This window comes from Arvicola amphibius, chromosome X, assembly GCF_903992535.2.
Source record: "Arvicola amphibius chromosome X, mArvAmp1.2, whole genome shotgun sequence".
Classification (NCBI taxonomy): Eukaryota; Metazoa; Chordata; class Mammalia; order Rodentia; family Cricetidae; genus Arvicola; species Arvicola amphibius.
In genome coordinates this window covers 99954563-99975898 of record NC_052065.1, presented here as the reverse complement: position 1 = coordinate 99975898, position 21336 = coordinate 99954563, and the positions used below count along the sequence as shown (strand labels likewise).

General features: G+C 40.2%; 1 protein-coding gene across 5 annotated transcripts in view; it reads left to right on the top strand.

Moving 5' to 3' along the window:
- The window catches only part of Pls3 (plastin 3), a 114230-nt gene extending 100213 nt beyond the window's left edge, over positions 1–14017 (top strand). For all 5 annotated transcript variants that reach the window (XM_038316024.1, XM_038316026.1, XM_038316028.1 and 2 more), the window contains 10 exons: positions 691–856; positions 1932–2074; positions 3291–3386; positions 4937–5132; positions 6118–6196; positions 6739–6853; positions 7102–7235; positions 8996–9119; positions 9314–9438; positions 12786–14017. In XM_038316024.1, the coding sequence (XP_038171952.1) occupies positions 691–856; positions 1932–2074; positions 3291–3386; positions 4937–5132; positions 6118–6196; positions 6739–6853; positions 7102–7235; positions 8996–9119; positions 9314–9438; positions 12786–12918 (1311 nt within the window). In that variant the 3' untranslated portion in view covers positions 12919–14017. The remainder of the gene's footprint in view (positions 1–690; positions 857–1931; positions 2075–3290; positions 3387–4936; positions 5133–6117; positions 6197–6738; positions 6854–7101; positions 7236–8995; positions 9120–9313; positions 9439–12785) is intronic.
- The last annotated feature ends 7319 nt before the right edge of the window (positions 14018–21336 follow it).

Here is a 21336-nt window from a genome sequence, read left to right as displayed (position 1 = left end):
AATAGAGGACATGGCTTCTGTGTTCTATCTGCTCTACTTTAATCCTCAAGAGCAGCTCTGAGTAGGGAATGATCCTGGATATTTGATACAACAAGCTGGGACTCAGAAAGGCTTGGAGAACTTGCTGAAGTTCACAGAGGCACAGATCCTCATTGAACTTAAAGCCCTATGTTCCTTTTATTATTACCTATTGTGTTAAGATATTGCCAAAATAAACAAAATGACATAAGCTATTAACTTAGCTCATATGCTGAAGGGATGGAGCATTTTTTGTTTCCCAGTGAGTGAGTAGTAGTAGATTAGTATACCAACGTTCCTTGGGGCAGGACTGTCCCTTGAGATGTGTAGGTTGTATGCCATGTACTGCTGGACTCACATTAAGGCAATTTAGAAACGTGACACTAGTCACATGGATACATTTACTTTGGTTACTTGACTTTTTATGTTAAAATCAGCAGAATTCAAGGAGACCAAAAAAAAGTCCACTTCCTGTAGAATTCTACAAAAATAATAGGAACAAGGCAGAGATTTGCTGCTTTGCTTTTTGATGCAGAATTCTGTTTGCTGTGAATGTTGGGTGGATGGATCTAATACCTTGTGTTGATTTCTTAGTGTTATTTTCAGTGAAGGCAAAAGTAGACTGGGTGGGGCAAGAAAGGTCAAGAAGTGTATAATTTGGCTGTCTTGCAGGAAAACTTGAACTTGGCACTGAACTCTGCTTCTGCCATTGGGTGTCACGTTGTGAACATTGGTGCCGAAGATTTGCGGGCGGGGAAACCTCATCTGGTTTTGGGACTGCTCTGGCAGATTATTAAGATTGGCTTGTTCGCTGACATTGAATTAAGCAGGAATGAAGGTAATGGAATCCAGTTGTTATTTTGAAAGATATTTATGAGTGATTTTTCCCCTCTTTCTCTTGCATTTAGCTGAAATGAGCAGATGTTAACTAGAGAAAACACAGAGCTATTCAGGAAAACAACCGGTACACTTCTGTTCTTCAGCGGTTGCGAACATATGCATGACAGTTCACATTTGATTTTACTATAAAGATGCAACAATGCAGAGATTGACACTGGTGTCTACCTCAGTCTCTATCCACCTAGGGCTTTTTTCTGTGTGTGTGTGTGTGGGGGGGGTTATGGGGGTGAGTACATGTGTTTATGGAGAGGAGGACATGTGATTTACAAGTGTGTATGCATGTGTGAGTGGAGGCCAGAAATCAACATAGGGTGCCTTCCTAAAGCACTCTCCACTGTAGTTTTTGAGACAGAGTCTTTCACTGAATGGCCAGCTTACCAATTTGGTAGCAAGCCCCAGGGATCCTTCTGTCTCCACCTCCCCAACAGTGGGATTACAGATGCACACCTCTGCAACCAGCTTTCTTCAGTGTTGTGGAATCCAAGCTCTGGTCCTCATACTTGCATAGCAAGCAATCTACCAACAAGTTCTCTCCAGTTCCAGCAGAAGGTCTATCACTGAATCTGGAGCTCACCAGTTTGGCTAGACTGCTGGGCAGCAAGCCCCAGAGGAGCCCCTGCTTCCATTTCTACAGTTCTAAGAGTACAGACTTGGGCCGCCATACTTGACTTTTTAACATAGGTGCTAGCGATTGAACTCGGGCCCCTATGTGTTTTCATAGGAACTCCTTTGCTGATTGAGCCCATCTCCTCAGCACAGACTCTGGGTGTCTCAAAGCTAGAAATCAGTTGTAGTAGAACTTACATCTCTATTACCACCGCACAAAGCATCAAAAGACTGGGTGAAACTAAGTATTCTGCTCTCTGCCTGTAATCCCAGCGTTTGGGGCAGGGAGATCATGAGATTGAGGCTGACTTGAGTTTATCTCAAACTAAAACTCAGAGAGAGAGAAAGAAGGGGGGAGCATGGACACTAGCATTTCATATAATGACTGAAGGGTTTATGTCCACAAGCACTGGCGGCTTTGCTTCGAGATGGTGAGACTTTGGAGGAGCTTATGAAATTGTCTCCAGAAGAGCTTCTGCTGAGATGGGCCAACTTTCATCTGGAAAACTCAGGCTGGCAAAAGATCAACAACTTCAGTGCTGACATCAAGGTAACTACGCAAAGCACCAGAATTTGGGGAGTTGTAATGACTCAGGAGGTTTTATTCCATTTTAACAAAGCAAAATTAAACAGTGTCACCATGCCTTGCTGCCTCTTGTGTTTTGAGAAAGACTCTTGCTATGTAGCACGGGCATCACTGTTGTAGACAAGGCTGGCCTCAAACTTTACTGCAATTTTGTTTCTACTTCTTGAGTGCTGCCATAGAGACACATGCCACCATATCTATATGATTCTACTTTTCTTCGTTTTGTTGTTTGTTTTGTGTTTGTTTGAAGCAAGGTCTTCTGTAGCCCAGGCTGGCCTCAGATCAGCTATATAGGTGAGGATGATATGAGTTGCCATACTCAATTTTGTGAGGGATTCAGAATTAAACCTAGGGTTTCACACATGCCAGGCAAACCCTCTAGTATCTGAGTCCAGTTTTGTTTTTTTCAGATATGATTTCACTTTGTATTCGAGGTTGGGGCTGCAGCTCACTGTGTCAGCTAGGCTGGCTTCAAATTTTGCAATTTTCCTGCACCTTCTTAAAGAATATGTACAGGCATATACCAATGTGCATAGTCAGTGGAAATCTCTTTTTTAAATGTTTTTGAAAAGCAAAAAATTATTGCATTTGTTGGTCATGTGAGGCCTTAACCTCAGTACCTGGCTCAGTGGGAGAAGGGGAGAAATGAATTTGTTTTGCTACATGTATTCCAATCCTAAAAGGTTAAATGTTATTTTACCAACCATATTTGTATCTCTTTTAAGACTTTCAGTTCTACTTTTAATTAAATACATAATTAACATGGCAGATGTTGTCTCTAGAGGTTGATATTTATTGTGATTTGTAGTGATATAATGTGTTTATTTTCTCTTTCCCTACGCTTCCGGGATTTCTGCTCTTCTCTTTCATGCTTGTTTAATCTGTCAAGCTTCTTGACTTCAGTAATTCAGTGAAGGTACAGAAACATGCACTAGCTTTATTGTGTTGATGACATCAATACATTGGAAAGCTGTAACAAAATCAAATTCAAGACAGATGGACTTTTCTTGGTAAAGATCTCTCAAATAAGAAGACAGAGAAGAACGCTATCTATTTACACACACACACACACACACACACACACACACAAGTGATTGAAATGTCCTTGTCACCACAGGACAGTAAGATGCGGTTCCTCTCAGCACACATGATCACACTGATATCTTCAACTCTTTTGTAGGACTCCAAAGCCTATTTCCATCTGCTCAACCAAATTGCACCAAAAGGACAGAAGGAAGGTGAACCACGGATAGATATTAACATGTCAGGTTTCAATGTAAGTACGGGTATTCTTTCTTTTAAATTCTACAGTCCTATACTAGTGTTGTCTGTTCCTTGTTTTCTTTGGTTTTGTTGAGACAAGGTCTTGCTATGTAGGCCTACCCAGCCTAGAACTTGCTGTGTAGAGCAGACTGGCAGACTCATAGAGGTCCACCTGCCTCTGCTTTCTGACTGCTGGGGTTAAATGCAAGTGCCACACCCAAATAATTTTGTTCAAAATTTCTATGTACCTTCATGTAGTCGTGTTGATGCTTTTAAGAATATTTTAAAGGATGTGGTACATGTGACTCACAAGAGACAAAGTATCCTGATTTATTTAGATCATTTGTGAGTTCCATAATTATGGTGGTACTGGATTTTATGAATGACATAACATTTTCAAAGCGAGTTTGGAGAGATACATGCTCTTCTTTATTCACCGTGCATAGGGTTAAAGGCCAGTTTATTCATTATGGGGAACTATTTGGGGTATCCTGCCCTCTCTGGAAATACAATCACAGCCATGCTCAGAGGTGTGTCTCCTAGGTCACTCTAAGTCATGCTGACAGTCAAGGTGAGCTGTCACACCAGAAAGTCCTCCCCATTTGATTTTTCCTACTACATTCTTTTGTGTCTTGCCGGAATAGCCATCCAGGATTTGCCACTGGCTCTAGAATTTGGGCTAAATTGATCTTCTTAGATCTAAATTCTTACAAAATATTGCCCATTTCTTTCAATCTGCCCCTACAAACCTCTCTTCCGACCTCCATGCTGCTGTCTTCTACTGCTGCAAACACCCGCTTCCTTTTTTTAGTTTTTATTTACTTTGTTGTTGTTCTTGTTCTTTTTTTTTCAAAACAGGGTGTCTTTGTGTAACCTTGGCTGTGCTGGAACTTGCTCTGTAGACAAAGCTGAAGTTAAAGTCACAGAGACACTCCTGCCTCTGCTTTGAAGTGTTGGGATTAGAGCCATGCACCACCACTGCCTAGCCCAAACATCCCTTTTAACTCCAAGGGTGTGCTTGCTTGGTTTTCAAATATGTTTCATTAAGTAAGAAATAAGGGCCTGGAGAGATAGCTCAGCTGTTAAGAGTGCTTGCTACTCTTGGTGAGACCATAGTGATCTTTCCAACACCTACTTCAAGTAGCTCACAACAACCTTCATCCAGGAATTCTGCATGCTCAGACATACGGGGGTGGAAGAGATTTGTTTTTTTTTTAAAAAAAGGTTTTTATTTTAACTATACATATCTAAAATTGAATCTTCAAAGAATTATGGCTGAAAAAATGAGTAACATCTTTTTTCCCCCTCTGCATTTTGGCATGAGAAATAATCCCAGTGAAGTGCTTTATTCATTCTTTAGACATGTGTTCTGGCCCCATCTTGGGGAAATTAAAGGTACTACAAAACCTGTGCCTCCTGGTTCTACATTTACAAATGATTATATAAAATGTACCATGTGTTAACTGAAAGAAAGTATGATCCATTTCCCAGCCTATGATTATAGGTTAAATTTATATATATTTTTGGATGGCCTTTCAAAGATGTCTTCTTTTGCTTAAACAGGAAACAGATGACTTGAAGAGAGCTGAAAGTATGCTTCAACAAGCTGATAAATTGGGTTGCCGACAGTTTGTTACCCCTGCTGATGTTGTCAGCGGAAACCCCAAACTGAACTTAGCTTTTGTAGCTAACCTCTTTAATAAATATCCAGCACTTACTAAGCCTGAAAACCAGGACATTGACTGGACTCTACTAGAAGGTAATGTAAAAGTTCTGTGACTCTAATGTGCAGCCTGTAGCATAAGACCCCAGAGGCCTAAATGCTGCGATGCCAACCCCATGAGCTGCGTTGTCCATTTGGCTTTTGCAAGAATCTGCTAAAAGCAAATGCAGTGCTCAGTGACAACTGGAAACTGCCGGATGGAGATGGTGACAGAAATAAAATTTGCAAATAAAATCATTAGTGTGGCTCAGTGCCAGCACTCTTGTCTAGCACAGCCAAGACTAAAAAAGAAAATAAAAATCCAGGGTACTATCATGAGACTAGTTAGTAAACAAACGTTTTGTTTTGGTTTTTACTGATATATCTTTTTTTTGGTAAGTCAGGTTTAAGTTTTATTAACCCCCACATTTATTTATTTGGAGAAAAGAGTCTTCTGTTTTGTATATTTGAGTTTTTTAATCTAGTCATCTATTTTGAGTCAAGCATTCCATGTGTCTCAGGCTGACCTCGAACTCACTATGTCATAAAGAATGGCCCTCAGTTTCTGATTCTCCATCTGCAGTTTTAAGAGTGTTACAATTTAAACCCAGAACTTCACGCACCCTAGGCAAGCACTCTATAAACTTAGTTACATTCCCCAGAGCCTCGGAAGTGGTTGTGAGACAGTGTCTTACCCTATAGTGGAAACTGGTCTGAAACAAACTACATAATCTAAGATTGGTCTCGAACTCCTGGCGATCCTCTTTCTTCAGCCTCATGAAGACTGAGATTATAGACATGAGTCCCGTGTCTAACTAGATCATCTTTTTAAACCCACCAGAAAGATAACAACTACATGCTGAATTTAACCTATGTTTTAGTAAATGTATTTCAGCTATCCATAATCACAGTGGCACACTATCATGTGGTAATTATTAGATCAGAATAAAGCACATAAAATAAATGAATATATGCACTGGTCCTCTCTGTTTATATAGAAGACATTTAATGACTGAATGCATTTTTGTGGATGTTTTAATAGGAGAAACTCGTGAAGAAAGAACCTTTCGTAACTGGATGAACTCTCTTGGTGTTAATCCTCATGTAAACCATCTCTATGCGTAAGCTGCCCTACTGCTATTATGAAGTTATGAACATCATGAATGGATTTAGCATAAATAATGACAGCTCTGAAATTTTTCTGCACGTTCATTCGTAGCAACTATTCATATTGCTTATTAATATTTCATATTAGTGATTTCAATTGTTATTTTCCTAATGCATGAAAGTCTAAATTCTTTCTTTGCATGATCACTGACTGTAAGTAATAGAATATATAAATTTCTTGATGGTACCTTAGGGAACAGGTACTTTGGGTTTCTTAAACAGTCTGGGAATAGTTGTAGCCGACTACCCATGATTCTCTAAGGCCTTTAGCTTCCTGGCTGAACTGTTCTTGCTGACATGCAATGGTGTGTAACCTAACTGGATTCTCTTTCTTCACTATTTTCCTACCTTCTGCCTACTAACCCTAGTATTAGTTTTGTTCATTGTGTTTACTGATTGCGAAAAGTATGAGTCATGGGTATTGTGACTTTATAGATCTTGTTTGATTTGTGTTACTCCTTACAATTATTGATGAAGTTATGTTTTGAATTGTTAGTGACCTGCAAGATGCCCTGGTCATCTTACAGCTTTATGAACGAATTAAAATTCCTGTGGACTGGAGTAAAGTTAACAAGCCTCCATACCCAAAGCTGGGAGCCAACATGAAAAAGGTAGCACATCTGGAATCTTCTTCATTTCTTTCTTTTGCTTCAAAACCTCTTGACCATAAGCTGCTTCTTGAGGATAGGAACTGCGTCTTGATTTTGAACAGATTCCTGCCATTACACAACACACATGCACATGCATGCACACACATATGTACTGTGCGTGTACACTCACAGAGGGGTGGGAGACAGAGCTCATGTAGGTTGAACAAATGACAACCTTTAACCATTCCTTTCTTTTTAAACATTTGCAGTTAGAAAACTGCAACTATGCAGTTGAATTAGGGAAGCATCCAGCTAAATTCTCCCTGGTTGGCATTGGAGGACAAGACCTGAATGATGGGAACCCAACTTTAACCTTGGCTTTAGTCTGGCAGCTGATGAGAAGGTATTGTGTACAGTGTTAGCCATTGAAGCTTCATAGTAATACGGGTCTATGTATTCACCCTTAGTATATTTTCACAGATTTAAATTAATCATTTAGTTCATGAAATACGTTTCTGAGCTCATTGTACTTAGGCTCTGAAATGAGTTTTCTTTGAGTGTATGTTTGATCTTTACTGGGAGATACCTCCTTGTGAGTTAGATAGAACTGTAGTTGTTGCCAATCTTTCAGAGAAGTCTGCCGTGTAGACTTCAGTCTGATGCAGGGTCACTCAAGAAAATTGTCAGATGGGCGGGGCAGTGGTGGCACACACCTTTAATTCCAGCTCTCAGGAGACAGAGGCAGACAGATCTCTGTAAGTTCAAGGCTAGCCTGGTCTACAGAGTGAGGTCCAGGACAGGCTCCAAAGCTACCTACCCAAAGAGACCCTGTCTCAAAAATCCAAAACAAACAAACTTAATTGTCAGTTGGGGTACGACTCTAGCTCAGTGGTCCAGGATATACTTAGCCTGCATGGAGGCTGTTTTCAGACCACCAAAACAAATAAGCTGTCAGAAGCCCAGAATGGTGACTCATACTTGAAATCTCAGCACCTAGGAGTCTGAGGAGGGGGATGTCTAGTTGGAGGCCAGCTTGGGCTACATAGAGAATTGCAGGACATCCTGAACTATAGAGTGAAAAATTGCCACAAAGGAACAACCCCTCCCAAAAAAATATAAGAAGAAATAGGGACATTTATATGTATCCAATTGAAAATGAAGATCTGGGCCAGCAGGATGCCTCACTGGTTAAAGGCCTTTGATGACCTGAGTTCTGTCCCTGGAACTCGCATGGTGAAGGAACAGAACCATCTCCTGCAAATTGTTCTCTGACTGGACCTGAGTTCTGTCCCTGAAACTCGCATGGTGAAGGAACAGAACCATCTCCTGCAAATGGTTCTCTGACTTCCATAGGTATACTATGGCATACATGTATCCACATACATATAATAACTATGATTTTTAAGAAATTGAGGAGTCCTTTATTTTGGTATATTTTTAATAATTCTTTGAGAATTTCATATATGTATGCAATGAGCCCTAATAATATCCAACCCCTCTTCTAGCCCTTCAAACTCCTGCTGGATTTCCCCCACTTCCCCTTCCTACTTTAATACTTTTTTTTTAAATAGCCCACTGAGTTCGATTAATGCTGCCCATATGTACACAGTGTGGGACAATCCATTTGGAACATGGGATACTTTTAGGAGCTTCACCCCATGATAAAATATTGGCTGTCACCCAGTGGCATAAACTGCCAATGATCCTGTGTGGGGCTTCTGCAGGCAACCACAGCCACTGTTGAGTTCTAAGTACAACAGGTCCAGATGATGCTGTTTCTCAGCACTCCTTTCTGAGTTCTGGCCCTTACAGTCTTCCCACCCACTCGGAAAACGAACATCTCTTAAAAATAACAGCCTTCATTCTGCCTAGGTACCAGCCAAAGCATAGGGTATGAGGTGTATGTGTGTAAGTGAGTATAGCGTGGCTCATACCAGCTCAGATGAAGGTCAGAGATTAACTGTTGTGAATCATCTTTCCCCACCCACTGTAGGATCTGGGAATAAAATTCAGGATGTCAGACACAGGCATCATGTTGCTTTACCCAATAAGCCATCTTGCCAGCCCCCATGAACTCTTCATGATAAAAGTATACATGAGACATTTCTCTGTTGCTTATTTTACTTCTTAGAATAGATTGACTTTCTTTGCTGATTCCCTTAGATACACCCTTAATGTTCTGGAAGATCTTGGAGAAGGTCAGAAAGCGAATGATGACATCATTGTAAACTGGGTGAACCGAACATTGAGTGAAGCTGGAAAGTCAACTTCCATTCAGAGTTTTAAGGTCAGTATACTGATTATTATCCATTATATTTGCTAGATAATAGCAATTATTTTAAGGATAACTTTGGGTTTGTTTGTAAGAATTATTGTTGAGCTATGCCAAGATTTTTCTTCCCTTGCCCAGGCTTACATCAAGAACACATAATTTGTAAGTAGTGAAATTCTTAAGTATTTTGTTCCTTTTTTTTTTAATAGGACAAGACGATCAGCTCCAGTTTGGCGGTTGTGGATTTAATTGATGCCATCCAGCCAGGCTGCATTAACTATGACCTTGTTAAGAGCGGGAGTCTTACTGAAGATGACAAGCACAATAATGCCAAGTAAGGGCAATTGCTCCATGTCGGTACAAAGAACACTGGTATTATAGCCAGGGAATCCACTCTGTTATGGGTTCTCTCCCTGGATATTGATGGCATCTGGAAAAGATCTCTTTACTTTGAATGGCTTTATTGAGATACAGCTCACAGACAAACAATTCACTCATTTAAATACAGTATCTAATGGTTTTGACCTTGTTCACACTGTTATATCCATCACCACAATCAATTTTAGAACACTTAACAAATAGTAACAGAACCTTCCTGAGCATCACTCGCCACTGTCACTGCACTCTACTCTGAGCACGCAGCAAACCACTTAGGTTCTAGCTCTGTGTTTGCCTATTCTTGACCACTTCATCTCTTCACTATTTACCATCAATTATATATCCCTGTCACCAACATCTCCCCGTTTTACCCCTCCACATAAATACCCAAGCCTCTGTCCCTTAGTGAGAATAGCTTTGTGGAGCCCACTCAAGACAGTGAAACCTATATAGCCTCTATATGAATCCAATTCTATCATTTGCAACAGTGTGGGTGACTATGGAGATGAATGTCAAACACAAAAATACAAATATGGTGTAATCTTATTTCTGTGAGGAGAAATATCATTTTCCACCTATATAGTTATTTTATGTGTGGGGGTGTTTTTCCTACAGGTATGCCTGTGTACCACTTGTGTGCCTATTGCCTGAACAGGCCACAAGACTGTGTCTTATCCTCTGACACTGGACTTCCAGATTGTTTTGAGCCATCATGTAGGTACTTGGAATTTAATCTAGGTTCTCTGGAAGAGCAGCCAGTGAGCCATCTCTCTAGCCCATAAGGGAAATATTTTTAAGCTTCGAGTTCATCACAAAATAAAGATGAAGATACTTTTATTTTACAGGGTTCAAAGGTTTAAAATTAATGTAAGAAAAATGATAAGGGTCACCAAGATGGATCAGCAGGTAAATGCTCTTACTCCAGTATCTGATCCCCAGTACCCACATGGTACAAACCACGAACTGACTCCTACAAGTCGTTCACACACCATAAGTACGCATTCCACATACACAGGCACACACAAATAAATAAATACAATCTTTAAGATTTAAATGTATAAAAACACAATTAAGAAACCAGACACTGTGATACAAGCCTAGAAGTCCAACTACTCAGGAGGGTAAGGCAAGAAAAGGGCAGATTCTCAGCCAGCCTATGCAAAATAGCAAGACTCAGTCTCAAAAGAGGAAAACACACAAGAAAGGATGGGGTGTAGCTGAGTGGTATAGGGCTTGAGATGAATGAATGAGGCACTGGGCTCGATCCTTAGACCCCACCCCCCATTTTAAGAACCATGTATGTTGGGTGTGGTGACGTATAGCACTAATCTATGCACTCTGCCGTCTGAGGCAGGAAGATATTGATTTCAACAACAACCTGGGCTACACAATGTGACACTGACAATAAACAAATAATCAACAAATAGACAAAAGGAAATTAGCAATGTGTCTGCCCTTCAAGATTTTAAGCACCTGATTTAGGGGATTATTTGGACAATTTAATGCAAATATGTACGAACTTCAAACAAGGCAAAGACAACACTTACAAGGATGGCTGATCATACTTTAGAGTGTTTGTCTATATCTTTTATTTAAACACATTATCCAATTATGCCTCTGTTACTTGTGATGAGTCAAGCACTCTTGCAATATATGTTGAGTTTACCTTCTTCAGTCCCCAAATCAGCTGGGCACACTTGCTATCCCTTACTAGAAGCCCGAGTCCTGGAAGTTTCTTACATTATAGCAATATGTAGGTCTTTCCACCATTTCTTCCCTTCTTCACTAAAGACCAAGACTGTGCTCTAGTTTACTGGGGGACTCATGATAACACTACCAATACATGCTGATAACCAGTCCTCAACTGTGCTTTGTAGGAGAGCAAAGATGCTGCCCTGGAAATCGTGGAAATTCATTTCTTTCTTCTTTAAGAAGTATTTTTTACTGAAAATGTTGTATTTTAATATCCATAAAGATTCCTGTAGCAGCATCTTGGAAATGCTTTCTGAATCATTTGAGGTTTGATTCTGCCTGTTCTCTTAGCTGTATATGTTAATCATTTTATCTTATACTTTGCCTGTCCTTGGCCCAACAATTCTCTATGTAGCATGCAGATTCTCACATCTAGCTCTTGATATCTTCAGTATCTGGAAGTACCTGGTGCATTGACCTTAGCACTTAGTTTTACTTGAGGCACTTAATGTTTGGGAAGTAGCATACAAAAGTCCCTGACTTCCATTCCCAGCACCACACTCACCAAAGAATATTATCTGTTATCTCATTACATGGATAAGAAAATTTTGTAATTGATTGTGCATTCATCCTAGGCAATTGCACACGCACGCGCGCGCGCGCGCGCACACACACACACACACACACACACACATTTTTTTGATGTCATTTTTTTTATGACATCAGTGCTTCAGGCTTTTGTTTTCACTCCACATCCACATTTGGAAGAAATGAGTAAATAAAGTCCAAAATAGTAGACAGTAAAAACTTAGTATAACTTGGAGCTGGAGAGATGGAGGCTCAGCAGTTAAGAGTACTTGCTGTTCTTACCAAGAACCTGGGTTCAGTTCCCAGCACCCACATGGTAGCTCACAAACCTCTGCAACTCTGCTTTCAGGAGATCTAATGCCCTCTTCTGACCTCTTAAATCACCAGGAACACATTTGGTGCCCATTCTTGCATGAAGAGAACACACACATACACATAAAATTAAATAAATAAATCTCATGTTTTGATTTAGTATAAGTTAAAAAATCATTTTCAAACAAAAATAAAACAGAAAACAAATGTGTAATTATTAATAGGTACTTTCTTTTTTTCTGAAACACTCTCTCACTGTGTAGTTCTGACTACTTTCAAACTTCCAGGGACCCTTGGACCTCAGCCTCTGCTTCCAGAGTGCTAGGGTAATAAGCATGTGCCACCATGCCCAGTTCTCTGATTTGTACTTTGAATACAGAAAGTTTGTATCCCAGTCACCAAATTATATAAGAAGAAATAGATGGTGTCCTTTGGGCTGGAGACCTGGGTCAGTGATTAAGAACACTGGCTGTTTTTCTAGAGGACCTAGCCTTAGGTCCCAGTACCTACAGGGCAGCTCACAACTTCCGTAACTCCAGTTTCAGGGGCTCTAACACTCTCACATAGATATACATGCAGGCAAAGCACCAAAGTACATAAAACAAAAATTTTAAAAAATCATTTAAAAAAGTTCAAAGGTTAAAAAAAAAGTTCAAATTTACCCTTGACAAAGAAGACTCTTATCTTGATTTTTGTTTCTCCCAAAACTAGGTATGCAGTGTCAATGGCTAGAAGAATCGGAGCCAGAGTATATGCTCTCCCTGAAGACCTCGTGGAAGTAAAACCCAAGATGGTCATGACCGTGTTTGCATGTTTGATGGGCAGGGGGATGAAGAGAGTGTAAAGTAACCAATCTGAATAGAACCAACCTTACTCACAGGCGCATGATTACACAGTCAGCTATTGCCAGGTGAAGTGCTCATGACTTAAGGAATTTGTGGTCTTTTAAAGGACTTTCAGTTTTGATTAACAAGACTAGCTCATCATGACAGCCTTCTGGACAGACTTTTAGTAACAAGCAATTCCTCTTTCCCTTCGAGCTGGATCTGTCCAGCACACCCGAACATGCTCACAAGAAGACCATCTGCTCTCTCCTCCTAGAATGCTGCCCTTGATATTTCCTGTCGCTGTGTATTATCTCTCCGTGTATCTTTTCACTCTTAGGATGTCCATCTCTTGAGGCTTGCTTACATGGGTAGATAGGACTAGTATTAGCTTGCCATTTTGCTTTCCCAGACCTACCAGTTCTTACTGAAGAACTGTGGTCAGATACTGTGTGGAGAGGAAGTCTCCTTTGCTTACTTTGTAGTGCTGAAAATCTGAAGTAACTGGCTGTGCGGAATGTAATAGAAGCTTTTCTCATTCGTTTATTCTTAAAAATCAGTATCTTTTTACAGTATTCTTTCTACATGATTATTTTTTGTACATTTAAGAATATTTTGATTACAGTCAACAAGTCGGCTGATTTGCTACTTTTTTTAAGGGGCTTCAAGTATATATGAAAATAAGCATAGACTATAGGTGGAGGAAAATGGACCATAGGTTATGTTTTCCCCTCACACCCAGGCTCAAATTAAATGGAATATTTTGTCTTCAATGAGTCAGTTCGACACTTGCTTCTTTGGTCTGAAAACTTAATCACAGAACTCTCTTTCAATCTAAAATTCTGCTGAACATGACACTTAGGAGGAGGAAGTGAGCTCAGCATTTAGATAATGATTCAATAAGCAAAGAATGCCAAATGAACAATAAATTTTTAAGTTCAACACCTATAACAAGGATGTGGTTATGAGAAAGAGAAAGTATGTATGTCGGACTTGATGTTCTCTTGCTTTGTCAAGCTTTTTGCTATAGTTCTCGAGATTATTATGTTATTCTAACTCTGAAAAGTGATGTAATTTGGTAGCAACTTCGTAGTTCAAATAAAGGCATTTGCATAATAATTAGTCTCGGGGTTTTTTATTTGTTTAGTTTTAAATGTTTGTTTTTATTCCTCTTGTGTGTTTGGGGGTGGATGCCTGTGGCCTACAGAGGGCACTGTTTCCCCTGGATCTAGGGTTACAGGCTGTTGTGATCTGCTTGAGGAAGGTGCTGGCAAACTTGGGTCCTCTGAAGGATCAGTAAGTGCTCTTAATGACTGAGCCATCTCTCCAGTTCACTGTTTTGCTTTTGAGATAGGTTCCCTGTGTACTTCAGGATGGTTTTGAACTTGTGTTTTTCCACTTTGGATTTCCTAGTGCCAGTTTTGCAGGTATGCCTGCCTTAAGTCTCGGTACTTCTGCCCCATACCAATAAGACTATGTTGACCTGAATTTTCTCCTTTTTCTGTTGCATTCTATAAAATCATTTGTAGTAGAGTCTATTATGAGGGTTGAATTAGAGGTGTGCAACTAAGGACAGTACAAAAAATTTGTACACGTAATGGTTTCCTCTAATTTACCAGATATTTTTCAGTAAGAGTATATCACTCAGTAGAAGAGACCACTACATTCAAAAGGTGTTGGGCTCAACCCTCAACCCCCTGAAAATATTTTATCCATTGTCCCTTCCCTCTTCACCTTTAATTTTTTCAATGTCCTTTAATGTACAGACCTTGAAATGGGAGAATCTGACTGGCCAGGGAGGAGAAATGATTAAGGCAGGCTTTCTTAACCTCTAAACAGTTGTCACTGGGTGTGGATAACTTTCTCTGAGAGGTTAGGTAAGGTGGGCCATCCTGTGCACTGCAGGAAGAATAGAAGCATCATGTAGCCCATGTCTACTGGATACCAAGGCCATACCCCTGGTTGTATCCATCAGAGCCAATTTATTCCTGGGATATCAAATGAGCCTTATCAGACAAGCACAGAATTAGGATGCCTTTTTAAGGTTTTGTGTGATTGATAACATGAAATCCTGTCCTTTTAGAATCTACTCACATGACAACGTCTTAAAATAGTTTGAATAAGCATGGTGATAGACACCTGTGGTTACAACACTTAGGAGGCTGAGGCATAAGGATGACCATTTCTAAGACAGCCTTATCAGCTTAGAGAGACCATGTCTCATATAGAAAGAAAGAAAAAGAACTGGTGGTGGTGACACATGCCTTTATTCCCCTCATTCAAGAGGCAGAGTCAGGTGGATTTCTGTGAGTTTGAAGTCACCCTGATCTACAGAGTGAGTTCCAGGACAGTCAAGGCTACAAAGAGAGACCCTGTCTCAAAACACAAAATGAAACAATTAAAGGGTTTTTAAAATTTATTTATTTATTTATTTATTTATTTATTTATCTATTTATCTATTGTTGTTGTTATTGGAATTCACTAGCTAGGAATCCTAAAAGAATACTTGCAGACCACTGACAGAGATTCTACTTCTAAGAATAAATTAGAAAAAACAAGTGAATAGGAAAAAGTACATAAAGAAATAGAAAGACTACATTAAACAAGAATAATAGCTAAGTATGACAGCATAGCACAATCCCTGACAAACAGATATTTAATCACCAACAGGAATGAGCCCTTTCCAGGGAAAGACAATGAGGATATTGCTGACCTGAAGTACAAAGTCACCTGATTGGCCAGGATAAAGGACCTCATGGGCTCCATTGTTCTCCTTCCCCTCCCCTCTGATTCTGTTTCTACCTAAGTAGCCAAGAAATAAGTGAAGGATAAACAAAACCAGTGAAGTCTGGGCCTTTGACCCAAGGCTGGGTCCAACAGCATGCAGGTGGTCATAATAGGAGCCTCAACTAGGAAAGAATACTGGGGATGCAGAGTACAGGGAATGGAGGCAGCAAACTCCACACTGATGGTGGCCTTTAAAAGTCAGTTGCAAGACTGCTGGTGTGGCTCAGCAGGTAGAGCCTGCTTGGCAATTCTGAGAGCAAGGATTCAACCCCCAGCTCTAAATAACAAAGGCCATTTTAAACCACTCCTACCTTGGGATTTCAGTGCCTTTACTCCTTTATTTTCTACCATGGATCTGGTCTCAAACAGATACTCCTGAATCAGACATCCATAAGAAAAACAAATTAAGAAAAATATTTTACAGAAGCCTGTTTTAATCGGGCGTTTTTGTCTGTGTGATTCTGATGGTGTGACCTCATATGCTTTTGTTGATCCTAAAGACAATGCCCTGCTCAAGACCTAGACATAATACATCTTCCTTGGATTAGTGCGTTTCTGCTGCAAAAACGCAGAAGTCAACTCACCCTCCATCTCCACCCCCTTCACGAGTATTTCCCTAGCCCTTGTCTCCCCAGGGCCAGTTACCAGGTAAGTCTAGACTCACCCACTGAAATCATTCAAATTCCTAGCCAAACACCTTTCCTACCTACACAAATCACAACGAGGGGACTTTTCTATTACTTCCTAACCTATCCCTTCCTTATATCACCCCTCCACCCTAGTGCTTTTCAATGAGGCCACTTCTCTCTTAGAAACTATGAATTGTAAACTGTGTTTTCCAGATTCGCTATATAGGATCTGGTCCCCTCTTCTGGAATGTAAGAATATATGCAGAGGGCTAGGGATAGGGCACAGAAGTTAAGAGCCCTGGCTACTCTTCCTGAGTCTAATTTCAAGCTACCAAAACATGGCTCAGAAAGATCAGTAATAAGATCTGGTGCCCTCTTCTGGTCTGCAAGCAGACATGCAGGCAGAAGACTGTAATGGCTTTGCTCCCCAAAATTACTGGTAAGGACTTTTAATTTGGAGAATCTTTGTGGGGGCGGGGAAAGTAGTAAAAAAGCTGCATTTCTGCATGTGCATTGGCCTGTTCTCACAAAATTTCAGGGACATTCATTTTTTTTGTAGTTTTCCAAGACATGGTTGCCTTTGTGTAGCCCTGGCTGTACTGGAACTCATTCTGTAAACCAGGCTGTCCTCCAACTCAGAGATCCTTCTTCCTAAGTCTCTCAACTGCTGGGATGAAAGACATACACCAAAGGCTATCCACATTTTCACTGATCCATAGTCTAGGCACTAGAGTTTTATGAACTAGAGAAGAAATGAAATTATATTCATGAAGATTTTACAGCACTGATTGTGGATACTAGCACCTTGCTTGTACAAATAAAACTGCCCTGTCATAGAGTCACATGTTCCCAGGGATCTTTAAAAGGCAGAGAAGCTTAAATTTTAAATTTCTTTATGGAAGAAATAATTTCAGATACCAAACTCTATAAAAATACATAATATGGCTAGGATGAGCAAGTCCTATTTAAAAACTAAGCCAAATGCTAATTATTTGCAAATGACAGCTTTGTCTGTATTTGTATATGTTCCTGTATATCCTTGTATTTCTTGTTAATCATCCTGAAGCAGTACTCTCCAAAGCAACATTATTGACAATTACAATTTTTGAAGAGATACATATCATATAGTTCCTACTTTATTTACTGTGATGCATAATATGTTCACATATCACCATGGCTCTTGTTTTTTGCACTTTGTGTTCACTCAACCATAGGAATACTAAAGCTTCGTCTATAATCTAGAATGATAAAGGAAAGAATTAATATAAAAACAATAGAAAACAAGATAGATCTCCATTTCAGTTTTTGCAACCCAACAGAGTTTATCAAGGTTTAGTCTTTGAACAACGCATGGAACTAGAAACATTCCACATACAGCCATGTCTCTTAAGTTGCTGCATGCTCTAAGCTGAACCTTTAGGTTCTCTTTATCCATTTTTTTTCTGTTTTTCAGACTTAGTGCCTTGTCCCTAACACCCTCCTGCTTTCTTTGGCCCAATGCTGAGATTACAGGTATTTCTAATACATCCAGAACAGCAAAATTCTTTTTTTTTAATTTTTTTATTTTTTTTTAATTTTCTTTTTTTCTTATTAAAAATTGCCATCTCCTCCCCTCATCCTCCCCCTTCCCTCCCCTCCCCTCCACCCACACCCCCACTCCCTCCCTCTTGAGGCCAAACAGCCATCAGGGTTCTCTACACTATGTTGAGTCCAAGGTCCTCCCAACTCCCCCCAGGTTCAGGAAGGTGAGCAACCAAACTGACAAGGCTCACACAGAGCCCGTCCATTTCGTAGAGACCAAGCCCATCACCATTGTCCTTGGCTCCTCTGTCAGCCTCCACCATCAGCCACCCTCAGAGAGTCCGATTTGGTCGCATGTTCCATCAGTCCCATTCCAAGTGGACTTGGTGTTCTCCCATTAGTTCTGTCCTGCCGTCTCAGTGGGTGAATGCATCCCTCATGGTTCTGACTTTCTTTCTCATGATCTCTCTCCATCCGCTCCTCATCAGAACTTTGGGAGCTCAGTCCGGTGCTCCAATGTGGGGCTCTGTCTCTATCTCCATCCATCGCCAGGTGAAGGTTAAGGCTCACAGTGAGCCCGTCCATGCTGTAGAGTTCACATTCATTGCCGTTGTCCTTGGTTTATCAGTCCTCCTCCACCGTCAGCCACATTCAGAGAGCCCCGTTTGGTCCCCTGTTCCATCAGTTCCATTCCAACTGGACTTGGTGGTCTCCCGTTAGATCTGTCCCACCGTCTCAATGGGTAAACGCACTCCTCACGGTCCTGACTTCCTTGCTCATGATCTCCCTCCTTTTGCTCCTCATCGGGACCTTGGGAGCTCAGTCCGGTGCTCCTATGTAGAAATGTCCAGATCCTATTGCCATACTCATGAATATCTTGCATATCACCATAGAACCTTCACCTGGCATTGGATGGAGAAAATGACAGAGCAAAATTCTTTTTGTAAGCTATTTTATTTTTGAAACTTATGTGTATGTGCAGAAGGTGTATGTATTTGCAAAGTCTATGTAAATGGAGTGTCTAAGCCACTGTATTCATGGGGAACAGAGGACATACTTTCTCAGTTGGTTCTCAATTTTATCCTTGTCTGATACAGGATTGCTCTTGATTCTGTGTTTGGAACGCACAATCCAAAGTAACCAATCTACTTTTTGTAAATTCATTCAGATCCCCTTTTGGATTCCTATTGCTTAAAAAACGAAGGAAAGACACATGGGCACTTCTCTTCGTGGCTAGCTATTTCTAGAAACTAGACTTGGGAGAGCCGAGAGAAGCACCAATGAGGGCAGAGTGTAGGACTCTTGAGGGTTGGGAGTATTTTATTGTACCGGCGGGTACCGGTGTGTACCGGCGGTCGGAGGGGTTTGGAAATAACCAAAATAGTCCTTTTATAATAAATCAGTTTTAATAAAAGGGGAAATAAGGGAACTTACAGAACCAAGGGTCCAGCGGAGCAGAAGGTAACACAGGGAATAGCAAAACAGGGCTCCTTCCGGCGCCCCGATCCTTTTTAAGGGTATCCTACTCCCCTGGGGCAGCCACACCCCTGAACGCAGGGATTGGGCCAGCTGCCCCAACATCTCCGCCTTTTGTCTAAATAAGGCAGATTCAGAAACCAAATACAACTATATACAATGGGAACAGATAATATAAAATTACAAGAAGTAAACAATATCAGGCGAGGAGCATATAACAAAAAATTTTTCTAATCACTCTACTTTGGGAAGTCTAAATAATGTAGAAGGTAGCTACCATTATCTAATCTTCAACCCCATCAAAAATCTGAGAAGGAAAGTAGTATTACCAAAGCAACCAGGAAGCACAAACGAGAAACTTCCAAAATGTGCAACAGAAGACAGAGACAATTGACTACCTGGGCAACCACACGAAATCTTGATAGAAATGTTGAGGCAACCAACTTTGGCTGAGGCCTGAAAAAAACCTGACATACCATTATACAACGACAAGGAACCTTTAGTAGAACTATCCTATCCTGTCTTGGCAAGATAAGACAATTCTGTTTTATCCACTTATGGATATTTCGTAGTTTAGTCAGTAATGGAGGTATGGGGTTTTCTTTGCCCCAAGGCCAGTTCTGCCAAGTAGAAGACAAACTCCCAGTGGAGTGTCTTTGGTGCTCAACGTTCTCTCGGGAGTAGAGCATTGTTGCCAGGAGTGATTGTGTCTCATAATTACGAAACTCTAGGTTAGATTAAAGGCCATGTTCTACAGCTCTTCAAAGAGGTCGAAGATTATGCTATCTATACTAAATACAACCTCTATGTGTCTAAAAAACCTGATTATCCTAAATATAAATATGACCAACATATAATTCTCAACACTTATCTAACTGTATGACTAATAGAATAGACAACTGTGCAATAAATGAAGACAATGATTTCCAAATGTAAACAGGGTCATTACATAAATAATGTCTGAGGTAGAAATGTACATTGTAATATAGTAAACAATGTCATTACATAAATAATATCAGAGGTAGAGATGTACATTGCAATATAGTAAACAATGTCAATATAACAATTGTTTCAAACAGAGGTAGTATCATACTCTCATACAATGTTCAATATATCAATATACAAGAATCAACACTCATATAGTTTTTCAAAAAACAATAACTCACAAAAATCAATTATTCCTTCAGATCACCAGTTAATCCCTCCCCCCTTTTTTGATATATATATATATATATATATATATATATATATATATATACACACACACACACACATAATTTATATCCCCGAGTCCATATAAAGCCTTCCACAACCCGACAACCCTATACCAGCCACCAATTAGTGTCCCTAAACCTGAGGGTAAACTTTGTTGGGAGGGGGGGGCGTCGTCATCTAAGATTGCTTCCAGCTGACATAGGGGCGACTTTTCTTCTCAGGGGTTCCTGTGAAAGCGAATGATGGTAGAGTACCCAGGGTAACATTTCATCTAGGAAAAATGTGTCCAGCCTTTGAATATTTTGAGGAAATCAGGCCAGAATATTGTCAAAAATGTGCACTATTCAAAAGTGTTCTGTGCAGTTGGTACCAAAAAAAAGGCCAAATATTAGCGCTACAAAAACATGACGTCATAATAACCAGTTGGAGTTGATGTTGCGGGGCCCCGTCTTCATCCTGGAAACTGCAAAGGTTACTGAAGAAAAATTGTGTCGTTTGTTGCGAGAAGGATAAGCATTATCTACAAAGACTCATACAGACGTATACGTGCATATCTTCAATGAAAGGTGCATTAAAGACAACCATAGATATGAAGGAAGGCAAAGAAGGCGAATATATTGGTATCATTATCAACATTATTGTTATTAGTATTCTGTCTCATAACATGACTCCTAACCTGAGACAGAAACTCTGAGAAATCTCTTATAAACAAGCTTGGAATTGGAGAGGGACTGGGCCAGAGTCCAACTCCAAGAAACCAGCTCTAAATATCTATAAAGAAATGCATATTGACACACATTCAAAAAATTG